Here is a 25,938-nt window from a genome sequence, read left to right on the forward strand (position 1 = left end):
GGTCCTTTTAGTCCTTTTTATTTTACACTATAGCTATTTTTTGCTTAGAATGCTATGCTGTTGCCATTGGTTTCTTTGTCATTTTAGTAGCTATTTTGCACATCTATCATTTCAGTCAAACTTGGATGATGCATGATGACCTTTGATCCCAACAGAATATTTTTAGAAAACTGTAAATTGTTTGGATCATTCGTATTTCAGTGGAAATTCAGAGATGACCTATGACCCCAAAGTATCCAATCACCTTCGACCCTGAATGATCAATTGATCTTTTGACCCTCGAGATTCATTCAATTCTCTGTGACCTTCACAGATAGTAAACCAAGTTTCCAGATCTGACAAGCATCTCATGAGAATGACATTGTAGAGAAATCTTCATTGTGGAATGAGCAATGTAGCCACCAGCCATCTAGAATGTGACACAAGTAGTGTGTGTGTGTGTGGGGGGGGGGGGGGTTCAAGAAAGAATGGCAAGAATATGGTGAGATAAAAACGTTTGCAAAATATCGGGATATATCCACGTTATACTCAATCTGCACGTCATAAACAGTATTCAGATAAACGTTTGAATGTCCAAGCATAAAGATATCACCACATGACAACTGCTGCTCCAGCAGCTGCTTCCATGAACAGGTTGCACGATGCGTCCATGGGACTTGTGGTCCGAAGCAATGGCAGTGCGTTACAACAGTGAACATCAGAGCCCGACGCTCACGCAAGACGTGTTTGACATCGAGCTCGTCACTACCAACTGTCGACAGCAAACTGGTTTCGCAACACCACCCCAAGCCGAGGGAGTACGTGCAGACAGGCAGGGAAAACAACTCTGGAACTGCAACACAGTTACACTTGATCCCGTGCTGCTGCAGCATCAAATGGTAGTCGGAATAGGACCTGCTCCGTTAGATGCAAGTCAGGCAGCGGCCGGGCACATCTAAACGGCATTGATACCTCTGTTCAAGAAGCTGACGTAGGCCGTAATACTCTGGTCGCCAGTTATCAGAATGCTGGACAACACAAGGCAACAAGGAGGCACTACATTATAGTTGTGTTTGCAGCTAACGTACCAGCATGCAGCGCAGAGCACAGCAACATGGAATATAGCGCAGAGCACAGCAATAAGACTCTTTCCAGCTCTCAGGGGGTACACATGCAAAAGATTCTGTCCTATTTCGGCGTTTTGACTTGCGTTCAACTGACACAACGAAGCACCCAAGGTGACTGTTTTCACACATTTTGCATAAGTAATGCACGCAAAGACAAAAAAAAAGCTGCTTTAGGGGAAAACCAACTTCATTCCAAGACATGGCATATAATAGTACATAAACAGAGTCTCCAACTCTGCTTGGTTTGGGCCATGGTGGATTTGTTTTTCTTGGCGTCAACTTTTCCGAAAATCACGAGCAATACTGTACGAGGCCTTCACTACGAGTCAGTGGCCGCGTCAACTTAGCCATGTTTTACTGCACTACAAGGAAGATGAAAAGCTTCAGCAATAGGTTGAAGGTTTAAACAACTTTCGTCTCGAAAGGGGCAAAAACACAAACTCGCGATGAAAGTCGTCTTCCAGCGCAGCATGCTTTACGCCAGCTTTGTACGACATGCGTCATGCGTCCTGAAAAGGTGACGTCAACTGCACACTCTTGTTTACGTACTCTTGATGGCACACACGAATATATGTCTGCATGTAAACAGGGTAAGGGCATGAATGGCACACCAATGTCCATACATGTACGATGCATGCAGCGCAAACATTGTATTTTTAATGTCATTTTCAAACAGGCAATCACCTCCTCTTACCTAGCATCCAGCGGCTCATCCAGGAGATTGTTGGCATTGACATGCGCTAGCACTGTGCCATTCGGTGCTATCACCAAAGACTCCACTGGGAAACTAAAACAGCACACACACACACACACACACACACACACACACACAGTGCATGCACATGCACAAGCACACACACACACACACACACACACACACACACACACACACACACACACACGCACACGCATACACGCACACACACACACACACGCATACACACACACACACACACACACACACACACACACACACACAAATACACGTACACACAGTGCCATTTGCTCTATAAATACCTGGCCATTCTGTCCCAATATACATTCTCTAAGCAATCTCCCGGTATCCTTTTTCTTTTTGTTCTCCCCAAGGCCAGGCCACACTTTCTCCTCTCGTCACAAACCTAACATCCTGACGGACAACATGTTCAGCCGAAGAGCCTGCCTCTCATTGAAGAGTGCAAACCGGATCCATGTTAGAGACACCTCTTCTTGCATCAAAATGGTGTTCGTTTTCCTTTTCAAAGATTCTTTTACAAGGTGCAAACAGGGCCGGTCAAGGCAGCTCGAATAGAGTGCTCGATATACAAATGTGCAGAGTAGTATACCCAAACTCTGGAGGGGAAGTTTACAAGGTGCAATATTGCACACAGCCCAGCTGTAGAATGAAAGTCCCACCCCAGGACAATAGTAATGAACAACAGCACAACTCCACAGCATTGTATGAATCCCAAACACAAGCACGCACGCACACACAACACAACACGACGCCGTATACAGTAACATAATTACGTGCATGAATAACCTGCCCACCAACAGTTAGTAAACTGTACTCTCACTACGGCGGTACTTACTTATAGGACTCCAGTGCCAACTTGGCCAGAGTGGAATTCTCAGCGGGATGATTGTCAGCAATGTCCTAAGCCAGAAAAAAGTCAAGAAAGAAAATCCGGTCTACTTGGCAGGGCTAGGGCTCAGATTAACTGGAAGACCCTACCTGCTGCTCGCCTACAGAATCCAGGACTTTCATTTGCTTCGGAACCTTCCTTACAAACTTGGAAGTAGTCAAGTGTCAAGTTTGACAGGAAGCGCAAACCACACATGGTAGCAACCAACTGTATTTACTTCCAAATTGAACAAAAAATGCAAAAATTGACTGACATGTTAATACTACACTGTCAGAGCACAGCATCAAGGCACCTACGCACAGTGTACCGTGTGAATCCCTTCACATGCAATACTGGCTGTGTAAAGACAACCGGCACAGCACAGCGGTGCAAGCTAGTTCACAGACTAGCTCATGTCGCGGACATGGAAATCCAGTCGATTGACCCGGGCCGGCGCCCTCAGTGCGTACAGAACGTAAGTCATTGCATGATCCTGGCCTATCTATGCGACCAGCAGCTAGCAGTGCATTCATGCAGCTACGGCTGCATGGCCAGCGCCCTGTGGCCACTAGACGTGCGACCGGATTTCCATGTCCACAACAGTAGTTGACAGACTAGCAAGTGAAGTGAAGATGTTCATACACTACTCTAGTACTAGTCCTGTAGTCCGAGGCTTCAACCCTTCTAAACAAACCGTCCCAGGATCTCCTACCTTCAGGTCTACAACCAAGGACCAAGTGCTGATGAACTTCTCCTTGAGAAGATTGAGCACGGGCGAGCTTGCGAGGGCACCTTCCCTCAAAGCTCGCCCGGAACCTGCACAATAGTATCCATGATATAGAAATCACATGTAACACACACACACACACACACACACACACACACACACATGTAACACACACACACACACACACACACACATATGTAACACACACACACACACACACACACACACACACACACACACACACACACACACACACACATGTAACACACACACACACACACACACACACACACACACACACACGCACGCACGCACGCACACGCCGCACACGCACACACACACACACACACACACACACACACACACACACATGTCCATCCTCAGCGTCGCCGTGTAAACACAGCCGTAATCTGGACCAGATAGCTATGGCTACCCGGTCTGGGCCAACAGATACACCTGTGTTGCTTGTCATAACTCAGGCAGGACAGGATTTCGCTGTGGAGGGGGACTAGCTCACATGGTAGAGTGCTCGCTTAGCATGCGAGAGGTACCGGGATCGATACCCGGGTTCTCCAGCCTATCTTTTTTTTAAATTTTATAGGGAGGGGAAGGACACAATGCAGAACACGAGTACAATTTTATTAAATAAATGGGCATCGCGTACCGGTACCTTATTGCCCAGACACGATGACTGTGTGACTGCATGGGTGTCACACAACAAACACAGGAAACATGGTGGAGAGTATTCCCAGCTTTTTTCACAAGACCGGCACGTTTGGGCTTTCCGCCTTCTCCGTGAAATAAAAAGATGTCCCAGGGCAACCAAGTGCACGGCGTACAAGTCACGGAATTTCGACAAGTCAAGAACTTCATTCCAGATGCCCAATGGGCATATAGTAAAACACACCAGACTGCTTAGCTCACCGGCAAACAACACGGCACAACTAGGATACCAGCTACAGGCCGTGAATGGTTTCCAACATGTACTTCAACTGACCTCAGCAGGACTGGTCATCCAACACGCCCCAGAGCAAGATGAGATGAACCAGCTTGCTCTCCTTCTGTGCGTACTGGAATGCATCCAAGAACGGCACGTACGGAACCTACACAGCGGTGGCGGCGGCAGCAGCAGTGGCAGTAGCAGTAGCAGTAGCAACAATGAACAATTTCAAAGCATTGACCAGATGGTACAAAATGCCCTTACCGAGAGCACACTGGAATGCACGAAGGTCTACTCCAGCTGTGAATATATCCTCAACAGTGCGGCTGTCAGTTACAGGCAAACAAGTATACGGTTACAGAGGACACCAGGTCCACCGCAAGCTTTCCTAGTACGACTGGCATATATCCTCAACATGGCAGTGATCAGCATTTTATACGAACCTTCTTGAAGTCAAAGAATGCCTTCTCCAGGATAGATGCAGCCTCTTCTTCGGAGATTTTCGAGTTCCACTTCATTTCACTGGGATTAGTATGTTGTTCCTGCGTGCTCTCATGCAGATTGTCAGCATCGGGCATGACAAAGACCCTCCGCGTGGTTCCATTCTCATCTTCTACCTCTCCTTCCAGGGGATCTGGAGCACGCACAGATGGGGCGTGCATGCGCAGCTCCATCTGAGGCAGGAAACCTGGGCAGCGACAGTGCACACAGACGTTGCACACAGACATTGCATACAAGCGTTGCCAAGAGAACATCATAGTAACCCCCCAAGAGTGTGCAACTCTGGATACCCTTTCTATGGGGTCGAGGTGACGGCGAAAACTCACATCACATGGTGCAGTGTTCCCGCTGTACGTTCGAAGCCCGTTTTAGCAAGCAATGGAGTTGGAAAATAAACAGCACTCGCTGACAGAACCCACTCAGCTTATGCGAGTCATCAGCATGATCAAGGACTGCATGCACGCTAGCCTTCGTTGTACGCAGTACAAGTCGTCCTTTGAACACGTGATGTGAGTTTTCGCCTCGGACAGCACACTCCTGGGAGCATATTTACTCATTGAATTGCACACAGGTGCTGCACACAGACATTCAAAACAGTGAAGAGTGAAGAGTCATTAGTTAGACCTTTGCTTACCAATATCAACTTCCATGTTCTCAATCCCACCGTGTCCAGTCTGCCACTCCATGTCTATAGCAAGGAAAACAGGTAGTGACAAATCAGGATTGTGCAACTGTATCACATACCTGCAAATAAAACCACTGATAACACTGGATACTAGTGGCTACTAGCTTACTAGCTAGCACTACTAAATACTAAATACAGTACTTTCATCTAAAACTGCCACCCCAACTCTTTGGTGTCTTGCATGTACATAACATAGTGGTGGACGTGCTGAAAGCATCCTGCATTGGGGCACCCATGCAATTCGTCCTTGCCACATTCGACGCGGGAAAGACCAAGGATAGGGAATCAGAAATTCGGCCAGCTTTTACAAAATTTGGACAGGTATACCATTGCAAAGGGTATGGAGAACCAGGTCCAAAAACCAGTTTTTCTACTTCAAAGTTGGGTTTCGAACCTTTTTTCGGTTAAAATCGAGCTTTTAAAAGGCAGTGGTACAATTCTAACTGAATGGACTGTAGTGACTAGTGGTCAACACTAGTGACTAGTGACAAGTGGCTAGCAGCGCACCCAGTGTGCCCATGGACATGGTGAACTTGGTATGCAAGTAGCCGGTATACCGCTACCACACTCCAAACACAGGGAGATGCAGGCGCAGAGGCTCTATGCACAGCTCCTGTTCCACACCGTCTGTGACGATGAGCAGCAGACAGCAATGCTATTCCCAGGATACAGTGTGACCAGAGAGCAGTAAAAATCAGGGAGTAGTAAAATTACTACTCCCTGATGTGAACCGGCTGAACATCTTGCCAATAGCCTCTATGTCATGTTTCATTTTGACAAGCAAGGCTGACTCACCAACATTGAGGGCCTTGGTAGCCGGCACATACAGGTGAAAGTGCTCGATTTTCTCCAGAGAGCGGTTGATCACCATACGGACCATGAACTGGCCCGGCGTGAACCAGAAGGCGTACTGTGGTGGCGCATTCACCTGAAACTCTGCATGCAGCCTTCCTTGCAGACACCGTGACACCGTCCACAACAGAGTATACACCACACACAGCCAGACAAGTAAATTAGCAAAATGCAAGAAACAACCCAATGATCTGCATTGGGTAACTGCCAACACACTGTCTTTCCAGTAGGTTCCAATCTTTACTACTTTCCTCGGTACACCCTACAACCTAGAAATCTCTCCCGGCGGAAATTTGCAAATCTCGCGGCTGCAACAATTCTGCAAATTTGGACTAAGCCGTGGTGGGATACTGTGTAACTGCATTTGAACACTACAGCCGTGGCCAAACAATCCTTCCCGCAAGTCAAACGAAGCACCACGTTTCCATTTAAATTGCATAGTGCACGGTCCACACTCCAAAAAAACACCCCATGGTCGCAGAGGCCACCCGAGCCTTGGCGCTGCTTCCAGCTCACAGGTCGGATTTCTTTGGCCACAAGGCTGTAGTACTGACGGGTACACAGTGCAATGAACTGCTGCTGCTGCGGCGACTGGTGCATGCAGCACTACCTCGTTCGATTGGAAACAACTTCAAGCAAGGGCCGAACGCTGCATCGCAGCCTCCTTGAATCAAAACCAGTCGATTCAGCAAGCAGAAGAATAGATGCTATGCGATTATATCATCACTTCAGATACCTTGGCAAAATCGCGGCATCGCGAGGCACTAGTGATTCATTAGCGATTCACTAGCTATTCACTAGCGATTCACTAGCGATCCACTAGCGATTCACTAGCGATCCACTAGCGATCCACTAGCGATTCACTAGCGATCCACTAGCGAATCACTAGCGATTCACTAGCAAATCTCATTGTACACATGGTGCCAATAAGCGGTTCCAATGACTCGCGCTGTATACATCGCGCCCGTAAGCAGTTCCGCTGGTTCAACACCACGTCTGACGACATCATTCACATAATTATCATCTCTATAGCTTCTGATACTTTCAACAGAAAACACCACATTCGCTCAAAGATGGTGTAAACGAGAGGAAATGCCGAGGACACAACGTTGAGACAGATAGAGAAGAGGAGATCGCAAAAGACGCTGCCATTCTTTACGATCCCAGAGAAACATTCACTTCCCTAAGTTCCCTTGTGCCATTTTCTATGATCCCAGAGCAACGTTCACTTCCCTTGTACTTACCGAATGAGTACGTCAAAGTTCTCTTCGTTTTCAGCAACCAGAACACCGCGGCAGCCAAAGGGTCCAAAACGAGGCATCACGAACGGTCGGGGGTGAAAGTGAGACATCAGCTTGAACAGTATGGACTGCATTGCACATGGTTCACGCCAATAATGACCGCACAAAAAGAGCAGGTCAACATCAAATGCACGTACATGCAGACATGCAGACACTTGTACACGTGGGCGTGCACACACACACACACACACACACGCACACGCACGCACACGCACACGCACACACACACACACACACACACACACACACACACACACACACACACACACATGTATGCATGCATGCGTGCACGCACGCACACACAGAATGCATGCGCACAGATGGCACTTCAATAGAGCAGCAGACCTCCAGCTGCCTGATCAGATCTTGCAGCAGGATGTGATGGTCCTCACAGACATGCCGAATGTTGATGTACTTGAATTGGGTACATCAGGGGCGTCACCGGACCCCTTCACAGGGGGTGCACAGGAATTTTGCACAGGAAAACATGAAAAAGTCCGCTGATAGTGAGCTGGCCAGACGCTTTCCTTTTTCGAGAAGACGACATTTTGAGAGGAAACAGCTCCAAAGACTCTTCAAGTGTGGTGACCTGACTAACTTACTTGCGACCACACTGAATTATTTATTTCTTCTGTTTCAAACAAACACCCAGCACGCCGCCACGCGTGTAGATTCTAGTACAGGTCCGCAGGGACCGGGGCTCTGCCAACCGCGGAAGGTTGTAGTAAGGTCACTGTTTCCGAACACAGTGTCCTCCACCTTTTTTCATGCTGTCAATCTAACAATAAGGCCAAAGGATGCAGCGCTGCGCACATGTGCACGTGCGTAGTAGGTAAGTACTAAATTAGTAGCACTAGTACAAACGGTCATGTACATGTACATGCACTCGCTACATGCACTCACGCGATCGCGGCCAAGTACAACTAGTTTTAGTGCATGCAGTTTATTACCAGCACTACACTTTTCATAACCAGGAATTCGCAAAAAAAGGTCGAATTTTTTAGGGGGGTGCACGGTCCACTCCAAGGTCTGCCGGATGAAAGCGGGCTGGGCGTAGGGCAACCGGAGGAAAGGCTCCACCGGACCCTTATATTTTCTTCGTATTATCACTACCAAAGTCATCCACTCCAAGGCCTGTGGGATGGAAGCCGGTTGGGCGTATGGCAACCGGAGGAAAGGCTACACCGGACCCTGATTTTTTTTCCTATTTATCACTACCAAGGTCATCCACTCTTAGGCCTGTGGAAGCCGGTTGGGCGTAGGGCAACCGGAGGAAAGGCTCCACCGGACCTTGATATTTTTTCTTCGTATTATCACTATCAAAGTCATCCACTCGAAGGCCTGTGGGATGGAAGCCGGTTGGCCGTAGGGCAACCGGAGGAAAGGCTACACCGGACCCTGATTTTTTTCCTATTTATCACTACCAAGGTCATACACGCTTAGGCCTGTGGAAGCCGGTTGGGCGTAGGGCAACCGGAGGAAAGGCTCCACCGGACATTGATTTATTTTTTCGTATTATCACTACCAAAGTCATCCACTCCACTCCAAGGCCTGTGGGATGGAAGCCGGTTGGGCGTAGGGCAACCGAAGGAAAGGCTCCACCGGACCCTGATATTTTTTCTTCGTATTATCACTATCAAAGTCATCCACTCCAAGGCTTGTGGGATGGAAGCCAGTTGGGCGTAGGGCAACTGGAGGAAAGGCTCCACCGGACCCTGATATTTCTTCGTATTATCACTATCAAAGTCATCCACTCCAAGGCCTGTGGGATGGAAGCCGGTTGGGCGTAGGGCAACCGGAGGAAAGGCTCCACCGGACCCTGATATTTTTTTCTTCGTATTATCACTACCAAAGTCATCCACTCCAAGGCCTGTGGGATGGAAGCCGGTTGGGCGTAGGGCAACCGGAGGAAAGGCTCCACCGGACCCTGATATTTTTTCCCTAATATCACTACCAAAGTTATCCACTGCAAGGCCTGTGGGATGGAAGCCGGTTGGGCGTAGGGCAACCGGAGGAAAGGCTCCACCGGACCCTGATTTTTTCTCCTATTTATCACTACCAAAGTCATCCACTCCAAGGCCTGTGGGATGGAAGCCGGTTGGGCGTAGGGCAACCGGAGGAAAGGCTCCACCGGACCCTGATATTTTTTCTTCGTATTATCACTATCAAAGTCATCCACTCCAAGGCTTGTGGGATGGAAGCCAGTGGGGCGTAGGGCAACCGGAGGAAAGGCTCCACCGGACCCTGATATTTCTTCCTATTATCACTACCAAAATCATCCACTCCAAGGCCTGTGGGATGGAAGCCGGTTGGGCGTAGGGCAACCGGAGGAAAGGCTCCACCGGACCCTGATATTTTTTCTTCGTATTATCACTATCAAAGTCATCCACTCCAAGGCCTGTGGGATGGAAGCCGGTTGGGCGTAGGGCAACCGGAGGAAAGGCTCCACCGGACCCTGATATTTTTTTCCTAATATCACTACCAAAGTTATCCACTGCAAGGCCTGTGGGATGGAAGCCGGTTGGGCGTAGGGCAACCGGAGGAAAGGCTCCACCGGACCCTGATTTTTTTCTCCTATTTATCACTACCAAAGTCATCCACTCCAAGGCCTGTGGGATGGAAGCCGGTTGGGCGTAGGGCAACCGGAGGAAAGGCTCCACCGGACCCTGATATTTTTTTCCTCTTATCACTACCAAAGTCATCCACTCGAAGGCCTGTGGGATGGAAGCCGGTTGGGCGCAGGGCAACCGGAGGAAAGGCTCCACCGGACCCTGATATTATTATTGTCCGTCATATTGTACTGCGAACCGCCCGATGTTGACTCCACTCAAGTAGGTTCCATAAGGCAGGCTTACTGCTTCATCTACATTTTAAAAGTTTGCACCTTATCTTGGCCATTGTCCCCTTGAAGGTGATTTTCAAAGTTTCGCTCTTTGTTTTACCTTCGACACTAGTGGCTACACTTTTCTTCGACCTCACGCTAATGTCAAGAGTGTCACAAAATTCAAGGGCAGCTGGTCTTCAGCCTACCACTTTTAGACGCTTCGACTAACTCTAACTTAGACAGCTCAAAAAATCACAAGCTGCGACGACAATAATATTACAGTGCTGGAGAAACCAATTTTCGAAACCAAATTTCGAAGACCGCAGCAGCTCAACAAGTGCACATTTCTCCAAAGCAAACGCGTGCATGTACCGGTGCAATGATTATGTATGTGTAGCTGTACGTTCAGTGCGGACCTAGAAGACTTCACCAAGCTGCATAGCTGGCGGACAGCACTAGCTCTGGCCTGGGCCAAGTGGGACACGCAAGTAACTAATCATGGTAATACATGTGTAGCTGCATAGGTGCATTAGTGCCGCGGTCACACCTGAACTATGGTTGGAAAAATTAGGGAGGTTGTTTGAACCCCCGAACTCCCCCCCCCCCCCCCTGGATCTGCCCCTGCTTACGGTCAACTTTGCGTATAACGACACTCGGCGGGGCATCAGAAAAGTGTCCTTATTCGCAAAGTGTCCTTATACCCGAAGTCTCATTATATGTTACGTATTACAGTTAGATGGGGCTTTGCTCCGGGCATGGAAATTCTGTAGTCTATATTCACGAATTGTCGTTATATCCGCAGTCGTTATCAGCAAAGTTGACTAACTATTCAGCCAATGTGTTCAGGTCCGGCGCGACTGCTACGGCCGGTACGGCCATGGCTGGTACGGCCATCGCTGGTACGGCCATGGCTGATACGGCCATGGCTGGTATGGCCATGGCTGTACCAGTTTTTTTGTTTTTTTTTACCAATTCCAACGTTCATGGAATGTCCAGAGTAACAGCATTTATGTGGAAGTGCTAACAGCTTAAAGCTGTGTTCACAACTGGCGCATGTACGCGTGAAACCACACGTCTGTGCGTATTTTGCTGGCTTTTGGGGCGTCATGCGTGCGGAAACGCGCTGAAATGGAAATTCCAACATGTATTTTCAGCGTGTATCAGGCGCGTACCAGCGTACATGCCAGTCACTTTGACTGGCGGGGTCAAAAAATTAGTACTCGAAGGCGTCGCACGCGCTATAATACGACTCGGATTGCTGTTTTTTTGTGAAAGCCTGAGCGCGGGTTTGGGCACGCATGAACCACAAGCGTACCGCGTCCACGCGCCAGTTGGGAACACAGCTTTACTCGTACATCCCCAGCTAGAGTCCAAAAATGTTCTTTCTGCCCAGTGAGGACTACTGTGCTGTCTATATCTTGGTTGCTAGCAATAAATGCAGCTGAAACAACCAGACACGATGTAGCATGGAGCCAGAGGTTCATCCTCCCATGATCAGCCTACGGTGACTGAAATTGGGCATAGGGTAATGATCAACCTGGGGCCGTACCACCTCTAATCAGCTTGCTCTGGGCCCGGTGTTGGCATTGATGTTTAGAGCCATTGGTCCCAATATTGGACACTGGTTCGACTTTACATTGTCTAATAGCCTCGGGGAACAAAGAATAGACTTACTTCAACTGCCTGGGTTGGCTTCGGCGGGTATATCCTGGTCGACGAGAGGCCGTGGTTTCTCTGCATGTAGCTGGGTGAGAGAATGTCCCAGACATCTCCGACCACTGGCATGCTGTTCATTCCCTCCAGCAATGGCCTGAGGTAACTGACACTCAGTGCAGACTTGTTGTGCGATGCCTTCTGCCAGGCCTTCAAGCCGTGGAAAACACGACTGTCAAATCCCACTCCCTGCAGACAACGGCATCAACACACACAAGAATCCATCAAGGTCGTAACGTGGACCAACACTATGCTGAACGGGTAGAAGGGACCTGTCACCATCTAGCCACCGGCACCGTGCACTTTAACAGGCTCAAAGGCCCTGGACGTGCTCAGCGATCACCTTTGAGTTTGAGGACTTTTTTTCTTTTCTTTTTTACTAGCAAACACTAATAATCAGGGAAAGAGGACAACTGAAGTGACACTGGACAACAAGACAAAGACATGCTGGTAATCTCTTCCAGTGCACGGGTTGCTCAGCACACACTGAGAGGTGTAGTATAATCACCACTGTAAGCAGTGTGCGCTTCCATGTGCAGTCCGGAAAAGTACTAGTCCCTGCGGCTCACCAGCTTATCATTAGCTTTCTCCATGGAGTCCATCACAAGTGGTTGGAAGTGTGACGTCAGCAGCAGCACCTCCCCCAGATCATCAAAATCGGTCATGTTGGTCTGATTGTTCATCTACAAAACACGAAAGCAGAAACCAGGCACAACGTTTAATAGCACACTGCCTTGCGTTTGCGCATGAAGTCGGAATCAAATGAATCAAACATTAAACACCAATCTGGTGTATGGTGTGATGAAAATGTGGTAAGTGCAGCACTAATACATCATCATAAAGTGCTCGCCGTAGTCTAGTTTCTACCTTATACACGATTGCAAGGTTCATTGTACAACTGGGCAGTGCATGAATAACCGTACTGGGATAGTTGCGATTCTAGCCAGGGAAAACAGAATGGGGCGGAGAGGGCAAGGGAAACAAACAGCTAACCCATTTTTCATTTCCAATGTTGCTCTGTCACGCAAAATGGAACGGTACAAGCGGAGGGTGCAACTGGAACGATCGATTTGTAAACGCATTTTCCTTGCGTGAACTGATAAACACAAAAATCCAAAAAAATGAGTAGGTGGCGGCACTTTATCAAAGGGGTCATTAGAGTGAGAGTTGGGGGGGGGGGTCTCTGTGTCCCCTACTCCCTTTGGCTAGAACCCTGGTAGTGTTGGCATTTTTATTCTCGGGACTTGTGAATTCCACTGCCCAGATCCACTGTATTGCTGGCCATTGAAATTCATTCCTATGACTAATGAGTGAGACAACATGTGTGTGTGTGGGGGGGGGGGGGGCTGCTTGACAGTGGCACTCCACAGCAAGCACCAAGCAATGCACTGCACAGCAAGCACCAAGCAATGCACTGCACAGCAAGCACCAAGCAATGCACTGCAACGCAGATACAGGGCTGATGGACTCATGGCTGCAATCTGCATTGACTCCAGCGTGACTGCAGCCATAGCCAAACAAGTACTGAATGCACATTGGCTATCTGACTTCGCAAACATTTTCGTAATGCTGCAATTCAGTGCACCATTCGCTACAACTGAGGACAATCTTGTACACTCAAACGTCTCTTATCCGGACGCCTCAGATACGGGCACGTCTCTCTACCGGGCACCTTCAGCTTGAGTTCCTATGGCAAAAATGCTTCGAATTTGGGGGTTTGAACTTTTTTTCGTATGCACAAGTGCTTATTTTGTCACTATCAACCTGTGTAATCCACGCGTCGTTATCGATCGATCACAAATAAACTTCTTCAACGAATGATATGAAACATAAATGAGTTAGCCTGAGATACGGGCAAATCTGAGATACGGGCAGTGCCCGGTTCCAAGGTGCCCGGATAAGAGGCGTCCGAGTGTACTGCATCTAGCCAGGGGGGGGGGGGGGGGCTACTCTGATAGCGCACCGCCTTAATTATTTTTTTGTGTTTTGTATTTCACACAACATAAATGCGGCCACAAAGTCCGTCCGGGTGCTCGCTGCGCCCGTACATAATCATTGCATTTTGTGTAGCAAGGAAATAGTGGAACATGGGAAAAATGGGTGAACCGTTTGTTTCCCTGCCCCCCCCCCCCCCCTACAATTTTTTTCCTGGCTAGAACCCTGAGACACATAGTAGCACACACGACAATGTTACTGTCCCGTAACTCTGTAGGCTTCACGTGAAAAGCACCCATCACTGACTCAGGCAGGAGTGTTTTACACACTCGTACTCAGAGTTACCAATGATTCATAGAATTTTTTTGGTGCAACAAATGCAACAGTGACCACACATAGCACATGCATCATGAAGCCGGAGTTCAATGGTTCATAGTCATAGTCATACCTCCAGCGCACTTGTCGGCTCTTGGCCAACGAGTTTGGGATAGAGCATGGTGAACTCATTCATACTCAAGTAGCCATCCAAATCCTGGTCATAACCCATGAACATCGCCTGCACGTTCTCGTCCACGTCAATTTCCAAATTCTCGTAAGAGTAGAAAGGCGATATGAAACCCAACTGCACCATGCTGCTTCGCATCATCTCGTAGCCACTGATAGCGAGCAGAACGCCGAACAATGGCACTGCTAGCGACCAAGTCCACTGCCAACAGCGTCTACACGCTCCGGGCTTCTTCACCAGACCGCCACGCTCTCTGGCGTTCTCGGCTGGTTGCGGAGCTCCGCCATTGTCGTCAGCCGCTGGTGACGAGCCAGTCGAAGGCTCCACCATGGCCAAGTTTCTTGTTCACACCGTCACCAAAATGCACTTTTTCTCCTACTTGCCTCAGACGGTTTGTTTTCACTTTGCTTCGAGCAAGCAAAGTCTTGCGAAATATTTTATTGACCCCTTTTTCATGCCCAGGCCATGGCCACGGCATGCCGTCCACGTTTTCAGAGCACATGGTCACGGACGGTCTGTTCTCGGCCTCCTGTCGATCTGTCGACATGCATGTCATGCACCGCCATGCGGCGCGCTAGTCGCCACATGTGCACATGTGCACGCTCATTTCCTGGAATAGTCCATAAACAGGTGAGCAGTCACCAACTACCGGTACGTGCTTGCCATCTACATACACTGCACTGTACTGTACTGGCACAGGTGAAGCGATGCCGCACACGTGGGGATTTGCGGGAAATGCGGATGTCGGGATGAAGACTACGACCGGAGCACTCACTGTCTCTGCATGCAACTATTACTTGTAATTTAGTTGTAGTGTCGTCCCCACGGCGTCGGATGCATGGTCAGTAGAGAGTTCAGCCAGCAGCGCAAGGTGGTGCTCCAGGAAACGTCGACCCTGGACTGGTTAGGTTGACAGACAGCTAGCTGGCGTGGGCTGTAAGTGTGCCTTTCGCGTTTTCGCCAATTTCGGCTTCGAGTCGACGTTGTGTGGCGCTGTACCAACGTCCGCGACGAATGTATGTTGGGGGAGATAATTCAAAATCCTTTCCGCCAGAGCTCAAACAACCGGTGTTGTACAGTAATGTACATATGTAGATCAGTAGAAGCTCTTTCGTTGGCAGCCTGCACTAGATTGTGTAGTTTGCCACAGCTCCATCATGAAAAAGGGAGAGAGCGAGCGCTTCCACTGCATTGAATCCCCATCGAACCGGCGGAAAGAGCGCGGAAATTTTGAAGTGACGTTCCACACCTCTCTAGGCTAGCAGTGTTTTTATCTGAGCAGTGCAGTGTGGTACGAGTGTAGAAATCTGCACTGAGCGACTGAGTGACGTGAGTCTGTTTATGGACGTATGATGATTGATCATAAAGTTCTCTTGCCATGGCTGGCTAACGCCCCCTTCTTTGCATTGGCTTCTGCCATTGGACGGTGACATAATAATAAAGTATTATTGTGAAGTGTTGTGTGAGCTGCATGCATGCAGCACTCCGATGTGGCACAAGTAAAAGTTAGTTCGTTGTTCAACTACTTCATGTCGCCAGTGCATTGGTGGTGACAATACGCTCCCACTGGTCCTAAACATGACAACAGATGACTCTAATACTCTTGATCTTTGCGGCTTCCCATGGTGTAGATCTACGACTCGTACTCGTCCGATCTGAGTCTCTGATACTCCAAGCCGTGTCTTCTCGACCTCGTCGATCGGTTCGGCTACCGGTACTGCATGCATTTTCACGTGAAAAACACGTCACGAAGGCGGCATATCACGTGTACGTGTATGTGTACGCACAGCACAGAGTCACACAGATCGTGCGTCATCATGGTCATCGATCAAGATTTTCCGCTCAGCCAAATCAAAGCACTTTGATGATTTCTCTCTGTCTAGTCTGCGAGTGTGTGGTTTGATAATAATTATTATGGACCATTGGCATTGTTGACTGAGAATCATCAAACTGATGTTTGAAGTGAAGAATTAGGATCTACTAGTACCTGCTTTTGAAACACTTTCTTTCGAAACAGCTGTGCTGCATTGTTTGCTAACCGTATCAGGATGGGCCTTTGTAAGTGCCCCAAAAGAAAGGTGACGAATTTGTTCTGTTTTGAACATAAGGTGAATGTCTGCGAATACTGCATTGTCGGAGAGCACTCTCGGGTAAGCCTGATACGTACAGTCATCCGGAGTAGCGGCCACCAATAACAATCATCGAGGATTATTTTCCTGTCCGTATTGTATGTTTTATGCAGTGCGTAGTCCAATCGTACCTTCAATGGCTTCAAGATAGTGATTTCAAAGCAGAGTGTGGCTTATGCTCGAAAAGTCTTGCTCAGGGCGATGTAATTCGTCTAGTGTGTTATGGTGAGCGCCTAGTTTTTGCATAGCACATTGAAGAGAAGAACCCACTGCCGCACTGCCACTGGCCATATAAACTATCGACACTACTGTGTGTACTCTGGCACGTGATGCTTGTAATCTGCAGGGTCCCAAATACTGAAATAGACTTGCAACAGCACTATTTGCACAGCATTTGGTGTACAGTACAGTAGTACTTAGTAGTAGTAGTTTTTATTATTTTACTAGGGGAGTCCCAACAGGCTACTGCCTTTTTACTGGGAACCCTAGGTGAAGTTTAACCATGTTAATGAACAGAGCAAGAGAGTGGGCCTGTCGACAGTCAGTGACTATTACAGTTATAGTTCATCAATGCAGGAAGCGCGTCTACTAGTAGTTGCATTCAGGTGGTCACTTACTATAACCAGTATAAGGAACCGTGCAGTGCACTTGAAAACGCCTCCAAGAAACGTCCTGCAATAGCTTGTAGTATCATAGTCAGCACTGCGAGCCGTGGACAGTACTAGTAATCATCGGGCTTCACTTCACAGTCTCCAGTAGGACGAGACCGAGCTGTGCAGGTTGACGTTTCCAGCCAGTGTGCAGGATCATGCGTGCCACAGTGCCGCTCAATGAAATCCGATGGCATGAGTGAAGTAAGCGGCGGGCGCTGTAGACCTGCGAATACTGGGCTGGAACTGGTGCAGGCGATTGGATCTGATTGAGCAGCACTGTAGTAGTCGTTCCATAGATCCTATACCATAGGCATGTGACTGAATGCAGCTCGTCCTTATTTTGATATCATGTGGGCACCAGTTTGCTGCCACCATATCCTGGCCTATATTCCTCTTGCATGCTTTACGCATGCGGGTGAAAGGTGGGTACCGGTATGTCACTTGTCTATTGATTACATGCACTAGGCTGGTCTGCACACTGTAGAATGATCACTACCGTGTGGGTGCTGCTGCTGCTGCAGTTGTCGTTGCTGCCGCCATGCTCATTTTTGATTTCCCTAATGGTGTCATTATGCACTAGATGTATTCCATCTGTCGTGCCTGGATCGCCATGCATCCAGTCTGCCCGTCAACACTGCACCGGCAGGTTATACGTGTCCAAAGTGCAAGGTGAGTGAGAAGTGTAGCGTGTAGGCACCAAGGCGCTATTACCTCTTGTCCATGTGTTGCTGTAGGAATTTTATTTAGGCTGTTTGCTAAGAAGGAGTATTCATTCCTTTCATTTAAACTGATCTCGAGAAGACTAGCAGATGCCTAGGTTTTCATGTTGTGTGTGACATCTCAATCCTTGTTGCTCAGCTGTTCATACATTACGTTTGTATAGATGTTCAGCAAGTCCCTGTTTGTGGCTCACATGTTTTGGTAGAGTTTTGAATGCATGCAATCATGCCACACTTGATTATGTCAACATTGTGACCTCAAGCTCTGGCCGCCTGGGTTTGTGGGTCTTACTAGTGATCAAATATGTAGCACAAGCCCCGAGTTGTAAATGGCATTTTGTTTCTTCCATAGTTTCGTTGAACCACCCATGTGCAGCTCCCTTTGGCTCTTCAGATAACGCGAGTGCCTTTTCTGAGATGTGTGTGTGTGTGTGTTTCTGTGTGGTGTGTAATAATGTTGTATCCAGTCGGGTATCTTCCCAGGGGAGAACTATGTGTCACCAGTTGTGGATGAGATTCGCCGTCTCTTGGCACCGTTTCGCTGGGCACAAGCTGGACTCGGCAGGCCGGTTGTCAGTGATGTGGTAGGTGACAGGAGGGGTGTTTTTATCTGGCTGTCCTGTTCAAACCTTTCCGTGTATCGTTCCGATCATGCAGTCAAGCTTGTTTCTTGCACTCTTCAATGAAACCGAGCAGCTGAGCATCTCGTGCAAGATGCGATGTATTCGGGCTGTTGTTGAACTTAGACTTGACTTATGCTTCCATATCTATTTATATGCTAATTGTATTCTCCGGGGCATGCGCTCTTTGACGCTGACATGAATATCTTTTCTTGGACTGGATCTTGCGTCAACTGTGTGCTAGCTGAACTAATGTATAAGAAAGCACTTTGGGTGTCTCTGAAGTACCTCTCTCTTTTTCCCTGCTCGTTTTGTTGTAGAATTCTGAACGTGATATGTCGCATACGCCTTCAGGTGAGTGAGATGGTGCATACAGTACTGTAAAGTGAGAAACTTTCGCTAGAGATTAAATTTCGCTATTTTCGCGACCATCACACATTCGCGAATATAAATCGCCGCAAACCTCTCCATACATTGATTGGAGACCATACACGATCCGGCTGAAGAGGTACAATCGCAAAAGTTTCTCATCGTGAACCAGCCCAATTTAAGAAAACGCTAAAATTGCGCGCCGCGAAGGTTTGTCGTTTTACAGTACTTGACTTATGTTCATCTTGTGTTTGTACAATCTGGGAAAGTCTTTGTATCTTGCGTAGCGACACAAACACACAACCTAGCCATTGTGCTGCATTTAACCAGTCCTATCCGCTCCATGAAAACAGCTCACTGTGTGTCCTTTCTTCCTATCACAGGTCTCGACGAAACAGATTATCACAGCACAACGACGGCAACAACAACAATGTCGGCGCCATCATCATCGCTGGATGAAGCCGCTGCCCAGCTGGACCAAGCTATCGAGAGAGCAACAAGCACGTCCGGACGAGCAACAACGACAACCAGCGGTGTGACACGGAAGAAGCCAGAGGTAGCGGCATCAGCCGGCTATTCAGAGAGTAAGTCATCAATGGACTATATGTACAGGTCCTTGTAAAAGCGGTATTTGAGACCGCTGTAGCACGAGACCTATTCCGGGTCACCTGAGAAACTGCTCATCTCGCACCCCATACCACACACCTCAACATGCATTATGAATTTATGACCTGTCTATGAGCACTGGCTTATCTGTGCACACAGAGGTGGATAAGCACTTACTTCACTGTATTGGCACATACCGTACGTTTGTATCCCCTTACAACGAAATATGATACATGTACTCTTAGCTGCCTGGCAAGAACACTTCGAAAGTTTTTTGAAAAAGCGATCCTTGTAAACAGATCCCTTCTAAAACGGCTCTATATGACAACTTGTGAAGAATTAACTATGGCTCAGCTCTACCTGGTGAACTTGCCAAGTCAGACCAGTTTTTGGCCAGCAGACCTTGTATGTTTAATGTAGATTGTTGTGAGTCATAATTATGCTGGTTGCGGTTAGGTTCCATCTGTATCTGAACTGGTACTGCTGTGCGTGCCGTGTGTCTGATGTTGTCCTGTACAGGCCAGCATGTCCAGCGCAAAGTAGTGGACACGCGTCCCAGTGGCGAGACACACGTACCCATGGGGGTGGACCACGACGAGGACAAGTATCGTCGGCGCGGGGCGCTTGACTTCCTCGTTCGCTGGACAGGGTAAGACACGCCACGAGTATGGAACTGTAACTGTACTAGCAGCAGGCTGAAAACACCAGAAAGTGTCCATTGGCATTGAAGAATGTTCTGTTGTGACTAATGAATGATCTTCATATACAACATCATGAGCATTGACTATTGTTGCTGCTTGTTTTATTGATGGATACATAGTTATTGACATGAGTTTGCGACGTTGTGCTCTGGTGCAGCTTGAAATTCGGCGGCAAGGTCGGCAAGGAGCGTGGTGCCGGACTCCATCGGCCGGTCATTTTCATGCTGCTCGTTCTACTGGGCATCATGAGCTTGATCATACTGGCCACGCGCGTTACCCACACGCCGACTCACGAAGCCGGCTCCCAGTTCGATCCACTCAACAACCCCAACGTTCATGTGCAGCAGAATTAAGCCCTCCTCGTCCGCCACAGCTCTGAGATCTAGGCTTGTCTACCGTGACTGTTGTTCGTCAATCACTTTGCTCGCTAACCAGTAGAGGTTGTCTTAGCAAATATCTCTCTACCTTACTTTGTAGGTTGCATTTAGAAATGATACTCTATTTGAAACAGCTGTCAGCACACGCATATTTGTGCTTCGCTGTCTGTACAATACCTCAGCCCCTTCTCCCGTCACTGTGTGTGCTTATGCTGATCGTGTTTGTGTTTGTTTTGTTCGGTGCCGCCACGGTAGTTGCACCTCCTCCGTTTTAAACTGTTCTCAAATTACTTTTGGTTAATTTGATACCATACTTCATTCTCAGTGCGTGTTTTGCACAACAATCATGTACATACGCAAATGTATGGACCAAATGGTCCATTTACGCTCGTCATGCCTACCACACGTGCGTTTACTAGCAGGCTAGCGCCAAAAGTCCGTAAAACCCCTAGGCCCTGGGGGTTTATGAACTCTTGCTACCGCATGACAAGCCTATTACTTGTATCTAACAGTTAAGTTAGCCAGACATGGCGGGTTTTCTTTAGTATTTTCACCTCGTGAATTTCTGGCACCGTGTACAAGTATCACACCAGTACCTTTAATATTATTGGTTTTTTTTATCTCTTTATAGGGATAGTTTCCTGCTTATTGGTCAACAGCCGGGACACTGATGTTGCACCATTGTTGTGTGATGGGGGGTGTCCAGCGTGCAGACACAGAGTCAGCGGTAATACGATGGACAGTGGACGTTTTGTAGTGAATGTGCATTGAACTGGCACACAAGGTCTCAGATTCAGAACAGCTCAGCATCAATTTATCGGGATTAATCGCGAGTAGCCAAACAAACCCAGAAAGCATGACTGCAGTGTATAGGGAAACCAATATCTGTCCAACTCGGATGGTGAGCCAATTAAATTATGGTGAAAAAGGAGAAGGAAAAAATGTTACGAGTTATGACTAACTGTCCACCAAGTTTTGTGCCATTTTGTCGCACTCGCTGACCGTATATAAGATCTGGTTACGTTGGTGGACAGTTAGTCAGAACGGTTTTTTTGCTCACTCTGCTCGGGATGGCCGATGAAACACACGAAATAAAAATGCAACGCTGCTCACACTGTACTTGTCTTTGATCATGACTCAATGCAGTATATCACTGGTCAGGCAGTATCTACCATGGTAACACCGGTACATGAATTATGCAGGGAGGGGGACAAGAAGTGGTGTGGGGTTTGCTCCTGGGCTACATATTCCAGTGGCTTCCGGGCAGCACCAATTTATGCATGTCTGCCTCTGGTCTGGGATCACCAAGTCATGGCAATTATCACGAGCTGCATAGACCACGGATCACATAGAACATCCGAACCCGAGGCCGAAACGCACATCGTTCTGGGTCTCCATACAATACATACTACGACTCACTGTCCCTGACCAACCCTGCACATATGCATGTGCAGTGCACCCATGTGTGCACATGCGCACAAAACGTACCCACACACGCACATAGACAATACCAGTGGCTGTAGTGAGGGGAGTGTATACACATGTAGTTATAATAGCAGTAAAGCGCTTCACTGAACATGTTTCATTTGAACTCTGAGTGCAGATACAATTTGTTACTTACAATTCAATAAAAATTAACTGTACAAGAGAGAAGTGCAAGCAAAATACTGTATTAAAAAAAAGGACAAGACGAACGACAAATACAGACAGCAACACAACTATGGGGCAAGCAAATCAGTCGAATAAAACCAAAATAAAATGATGCACAAGAACTAAGTGGAATACAGCACACACAACAGCCTAAACCTGACCTTGAAGAATTTGTGTGAGCGCCTGCTGTGTACCTGGCACAATGTCAACGCCCCTCGTTTTGAGCGCTACCGCCACGTTGCCAGCGGATGGGGAGAACTTGAACTCAGCCAGTATGAAGATGCCATTGACGTACTTGGCAGAGGCGTAGATCATCGTCTGCAGCTCAACATTCCGCTTGGCGATGATGAAGAAGTTCCATCTCTTTAGTTTCTCTTCGGCCGTCTCGACGGACATGGCACTGGAAATTACTGACGAAACTTCATTCGTGGATGGGATCTCCTTCCATGTGGTGAGGAAAGACTTGCGCTCCATCTCGCCATCTGGCATCCACAGCAAGTGGAACGGAACGTTGGCAGCAAAGTACACCACGTCAACGTTGGTCTTGACGGCAACCTGCAGCATGTTGAGAGGATCCATGCGTTGCACTTGGCCGGCTGTGGTGAGAGCGAGTGAGGCGGTCTCAGTGCAGTTGGGCATGACCATCGGTACACTGAGTGCTGCGGCTGGTGCAATGCCAAAACTGTTCTTGTTGAACTGAATGGCAAATCCACTGATCGGCTGCATAAGGCAGTTGGTGAACTTCAGCTCCATGAAAAGCTGTTCTGCCCGCCGTGAGAAGGTACCTTCGACACGCAGACCCTTGCCCTGCTGCTCCGCAAGCCAGCCTTCGTACTGCAGCGCGGGTGCGCCGTTAGGAACACCACCACTGAGAAGATCAACTTGTGCAAGAGCAGGAGCAGGAGCAGCAGGCTGCTCTGCCACTGGCTGAGCAACAGGAATGTCGGCTGGTGATTCGTCCTCATCACGGGTACTTGACTGTGTGGCGCGCTGCTCAGATAGACGCTGGACTGGCATTGAAGTTGAGCCAAACGTACTTGGAGGCTTGTGGTAGACCGATGCAAGAGTTGCAATGTTCGAGATAAGCTCATCCAACAAGCCAGAGTCGAGCAAGTCGGTCTCCTCGTTGATGCGTGGCCGATCGGTAAGAACAACCTCCTTTGCTGCCGCTGGGTCGGTGGACAGGAGACGCCAGTAGATGTAGCCACGATCACGCAAGTCCGGGTTGTCACTATCCTGCGTGGCCAAGCTGAGTACAGTTTGGACAAGATCCTGACCACTCGATGGCTGCTTGAGGAAAAGCTTGACAACAGCCGTCAGGATCTGCAGCTGAACTTGCACAGTCTCGTCAGAGAAAGAGTCGACAAAACTCGTCAGCAGCTCTCCAGCATTGTCGATGCGGTCAGCATACTCTCCCAGGATCCACACCATGGCACCACGCGCTTCGGGCTCATCAAGAACATCTAGGTTCTCGCAAAGTGTGGCGATAATGCCCTCGTACTTGTTGGGGAACTTTCGGAAGATATCCTTGATAACAACCACTGCTTCCTGCACCACATAATTCACTTTGGTTTCAATCAACTCCAGCAGCGTCTGGACAGCACGCTCCGTCTCACTGGACACCTTGATAGCACACAGACCGATGGCACGCACTGCCTTGCGCACAAAATCGATGTCAACTTCGGATGCATACTCCTTGAGCTCGGTTAGGATAGCGCGTGTATTTGTGTCATTGCACAAGCGCACAATCACGGCCAGCTTCTCCAGCTTGACGTAGATGGGGTCATTGTACTTGACAAAGAACACCTTGATGTCGCCACGCAGGACCTCCGGGTGCTTCTGCAGAATGAGAGAGATGTTGCGCAGTGCAACGTACTGGATTTCTGGATTACCGGCCAGCAGAGTAACCAGCGGCGGTGACAGCTTCTTCAGCATGGTGTCATAGAACTCTGATGTCTCATCCAGCATGGCCATCAGGCGGATAATGACCTTGACAGCCGACAGGACGACTGCAGCGTTGGCGTGAGCCAAGCGTGGAGCAACGCGCTCGATGATGCTCTTCGCTTCACGGTCATCGCCCGGCTGATAAAGCGACAGCGAGTCCAGAATGAACGTCTGACCCCACTCAGTGCACTCATTCAGTGCCGCTAACAGCTTGTTCACAAGTGTTGCATTCATTGCAAACGATTCAAGGCCTCTTCCACTACTATCTGAGATCTCAGCTAGGGATGCAGCAGCATTGGCTACTACCATGGGATTTGAATCAGATAGTAGCTCCTTGAGAAGCTCCAAAAATCCTTGATCTTCCACCAGGTCTGCATTGATGTCATACATCTTGGCAACGCAGACTGCTGCAGTCTTACGAACGTAGGGATCGGTGTCCTTGAGACACTTGCGCAGTGGGTCACACAGATACTCCGTGATTTTGTCAACACGAATGCAACCCATAGTCCGAACTGCAAGTGCTCGGAGAAGTGGGTTTGGATCATCACAGTCCCTTACGAACGTATTCACAGCCATAATCGCCATATCCGGCTGGGTCTTGGCGTAATTCATCAGGTACAAATACACTAACTTCTTCAATTCCAGGTCAGGAGTCTGCATGCAATTTATAACGTCAGGAAACAAGGAGCTAACATCTTTGCCAACTGTCATCATTGCAATTATCTTCTTCACGGCTTCACGCTTTTTGTCCCGCTTGTCACCGTGTAGCTCGGCCTTCAACTCAGCTATCTCACCCTTCTTGGTGGTCGAAAAGTACTTAGAGTCCGTCATGATGACGGTGTTGGGGAGTTTTACACAGCAAGAGCAACTTCACACAAGCTTTATTGCCTTGCCCTACTCCTACCCCAAGGGGACGCGGTTCGAAGACGTATCAAAATTAGGATAGGGTCTTCCTGGGCTCAAATCTGCAGCGCTGCAACCAGCGTAGATCTGGTGAAAAAAATCAGCAGTGGCCATTTTTTCACGATCTCTGACTTTGTGTTGCCATGAGGATAGCTCATGCACTTCAGCTAGCGAGTAGAAAAGGTGTGCTTACCGTTCATGTATGACGTCTAGCGTGTCATAGCGCCTCAAACGGATCCTTATCTTGTCACATCTTCGCACAAAAAAACGACATACGAGTTGTCGTACGCGCCTCGAAGGCTGCGCACCAAGACCAGGAGACGCACCCCCAAAAGAAGATCAAAGAGATAAACAAGGCAACAATGCCAATCATTGAATGCCAATGGGGTAATAATAATGCATCGTCTTTTTTGTAAAGCAATGGTTATAGACAACGTGTCTGAATAGCGGTGTCGTTAGGTCTTGCCATGTGAACACAATAACAGAAAAGCTGACAGGATCACTTTTCTAAATGTACGGCACAATCATCATACAGTACCGGTACGATGCCCTATCCCTTATAATATAGAGGGCC

General features: G+C 48.4%; 4 protein-coding genes across 4 annotated transcripts in view; 2 read left to right on the forward strand and 2 right to left on the reverse strand.

Annotated features, from left to right (window-relative positions):
* LOC135814332 (ubiquitin carboxyl-terminal hydrolase 24-like) overlaps window positions 1-157 on the forward strand; it is a 53,866-nt gene extending 53,709 nt beyond the window's left edge. The window contains exon 66 of the mRNA XM_065327439.1: window positions 1-157. This exon is cut by the window's left edge and continues 702 nt beyond it. The gene's annotated coding sequence lies outside the window, so the exon portion shown is untranslated.
* Window positions 158-289: 132 nt separating this feature from the next.
* LOC135814333 (selenoprotein N-like) lies at window positions 290-15,143 on the reverse strand. Its single transcript, XM_065327440.1, has 12 exons — window positions 14,637-15,143; window positions 12,823-12,936; window positions 12,215-12,442; window positions 7,660-7,784; window positions 6,359-6,510; window positions 5,513-5,566; window positions 4,821-5,065; window positions 4,435-4,540; window positions 3,423-3,526; window positions 2,678-2,742; window positions 1,801-1,893; window positions 290-1,007 (listed from the first exon to the last, which is right to left on the reverse strand). Exons 1-12 carry the CDS (start codon window positions 15,021-15,023, stop codon window positions 935-937), a joined length of 1,746 nt encoding a protein of 581 aa, XP_065183512.1. The 5' UTR covers window positions 15,024-15,143; the 3' UTR covers window positions 290-934.
* Window positions 15,144-16,602: 1,459 nt separating this feature from the next.
* On the forward strand, window positions 16,603-21,532 carry LOC135814338 (zinc finger protein-like 1). The gene is made up of 8 exons (XM_065327443.1): window positions 16,603-16,843; window positions 16,936-17,047; window positions 18,056-18,144; window positions 18,662-18,778; window positions 19,135-19,168; window positions 19,567-19,767; window positions 20,309-20,438; window positions 20,648-21,532. Exons 1-8 carry the CDS (start codon window positions 16,742-16,744, stop codon window positions 20,841-20,843), a joined length of 981 nt encoding a protein of 326 aa, XP_065183515.1. The 5' UTR covers window positions 16,603-16,741; the 3' UTR covers window positions 20,844-21,532.
* Window positions 21,533-22,385: 853 nt separating this feature from the next.
* LOC135814337 (AP-1 complex subunit beta-1-like) lies at window positions 22,386-25,438 on the reverse strand. Its single transcript, XM_065327442.1, has one exon. The coding sequence runs from the start codon at window positions 25,290-25,292 to the stop codon at window positions 22,668-22,670; it is 2,625 nt and encodes an 874-aa protein (XP_065183514.1). The 5' UTR covers window positions 25,293-25,438; the 3' UTR covers window positions 22,386-22,667.
* Between the last annotated feature and the right edge of the window lie 500 nt (window positions 25,439-25,938).

Source organism: Sycon ciliatum, chromosome 4 (assembly GCF_964019385.1).
Source record: "Sycon ciliatum chromosome 4, ocSycCili1.1, whole genome shotgun sequence".
Lineage (NCBI taxonomy): Eukaryota > Metazoa > Porifera > Calcarea > Leucosolenida > Sycettidae > Sycon > Sycon ciliatum.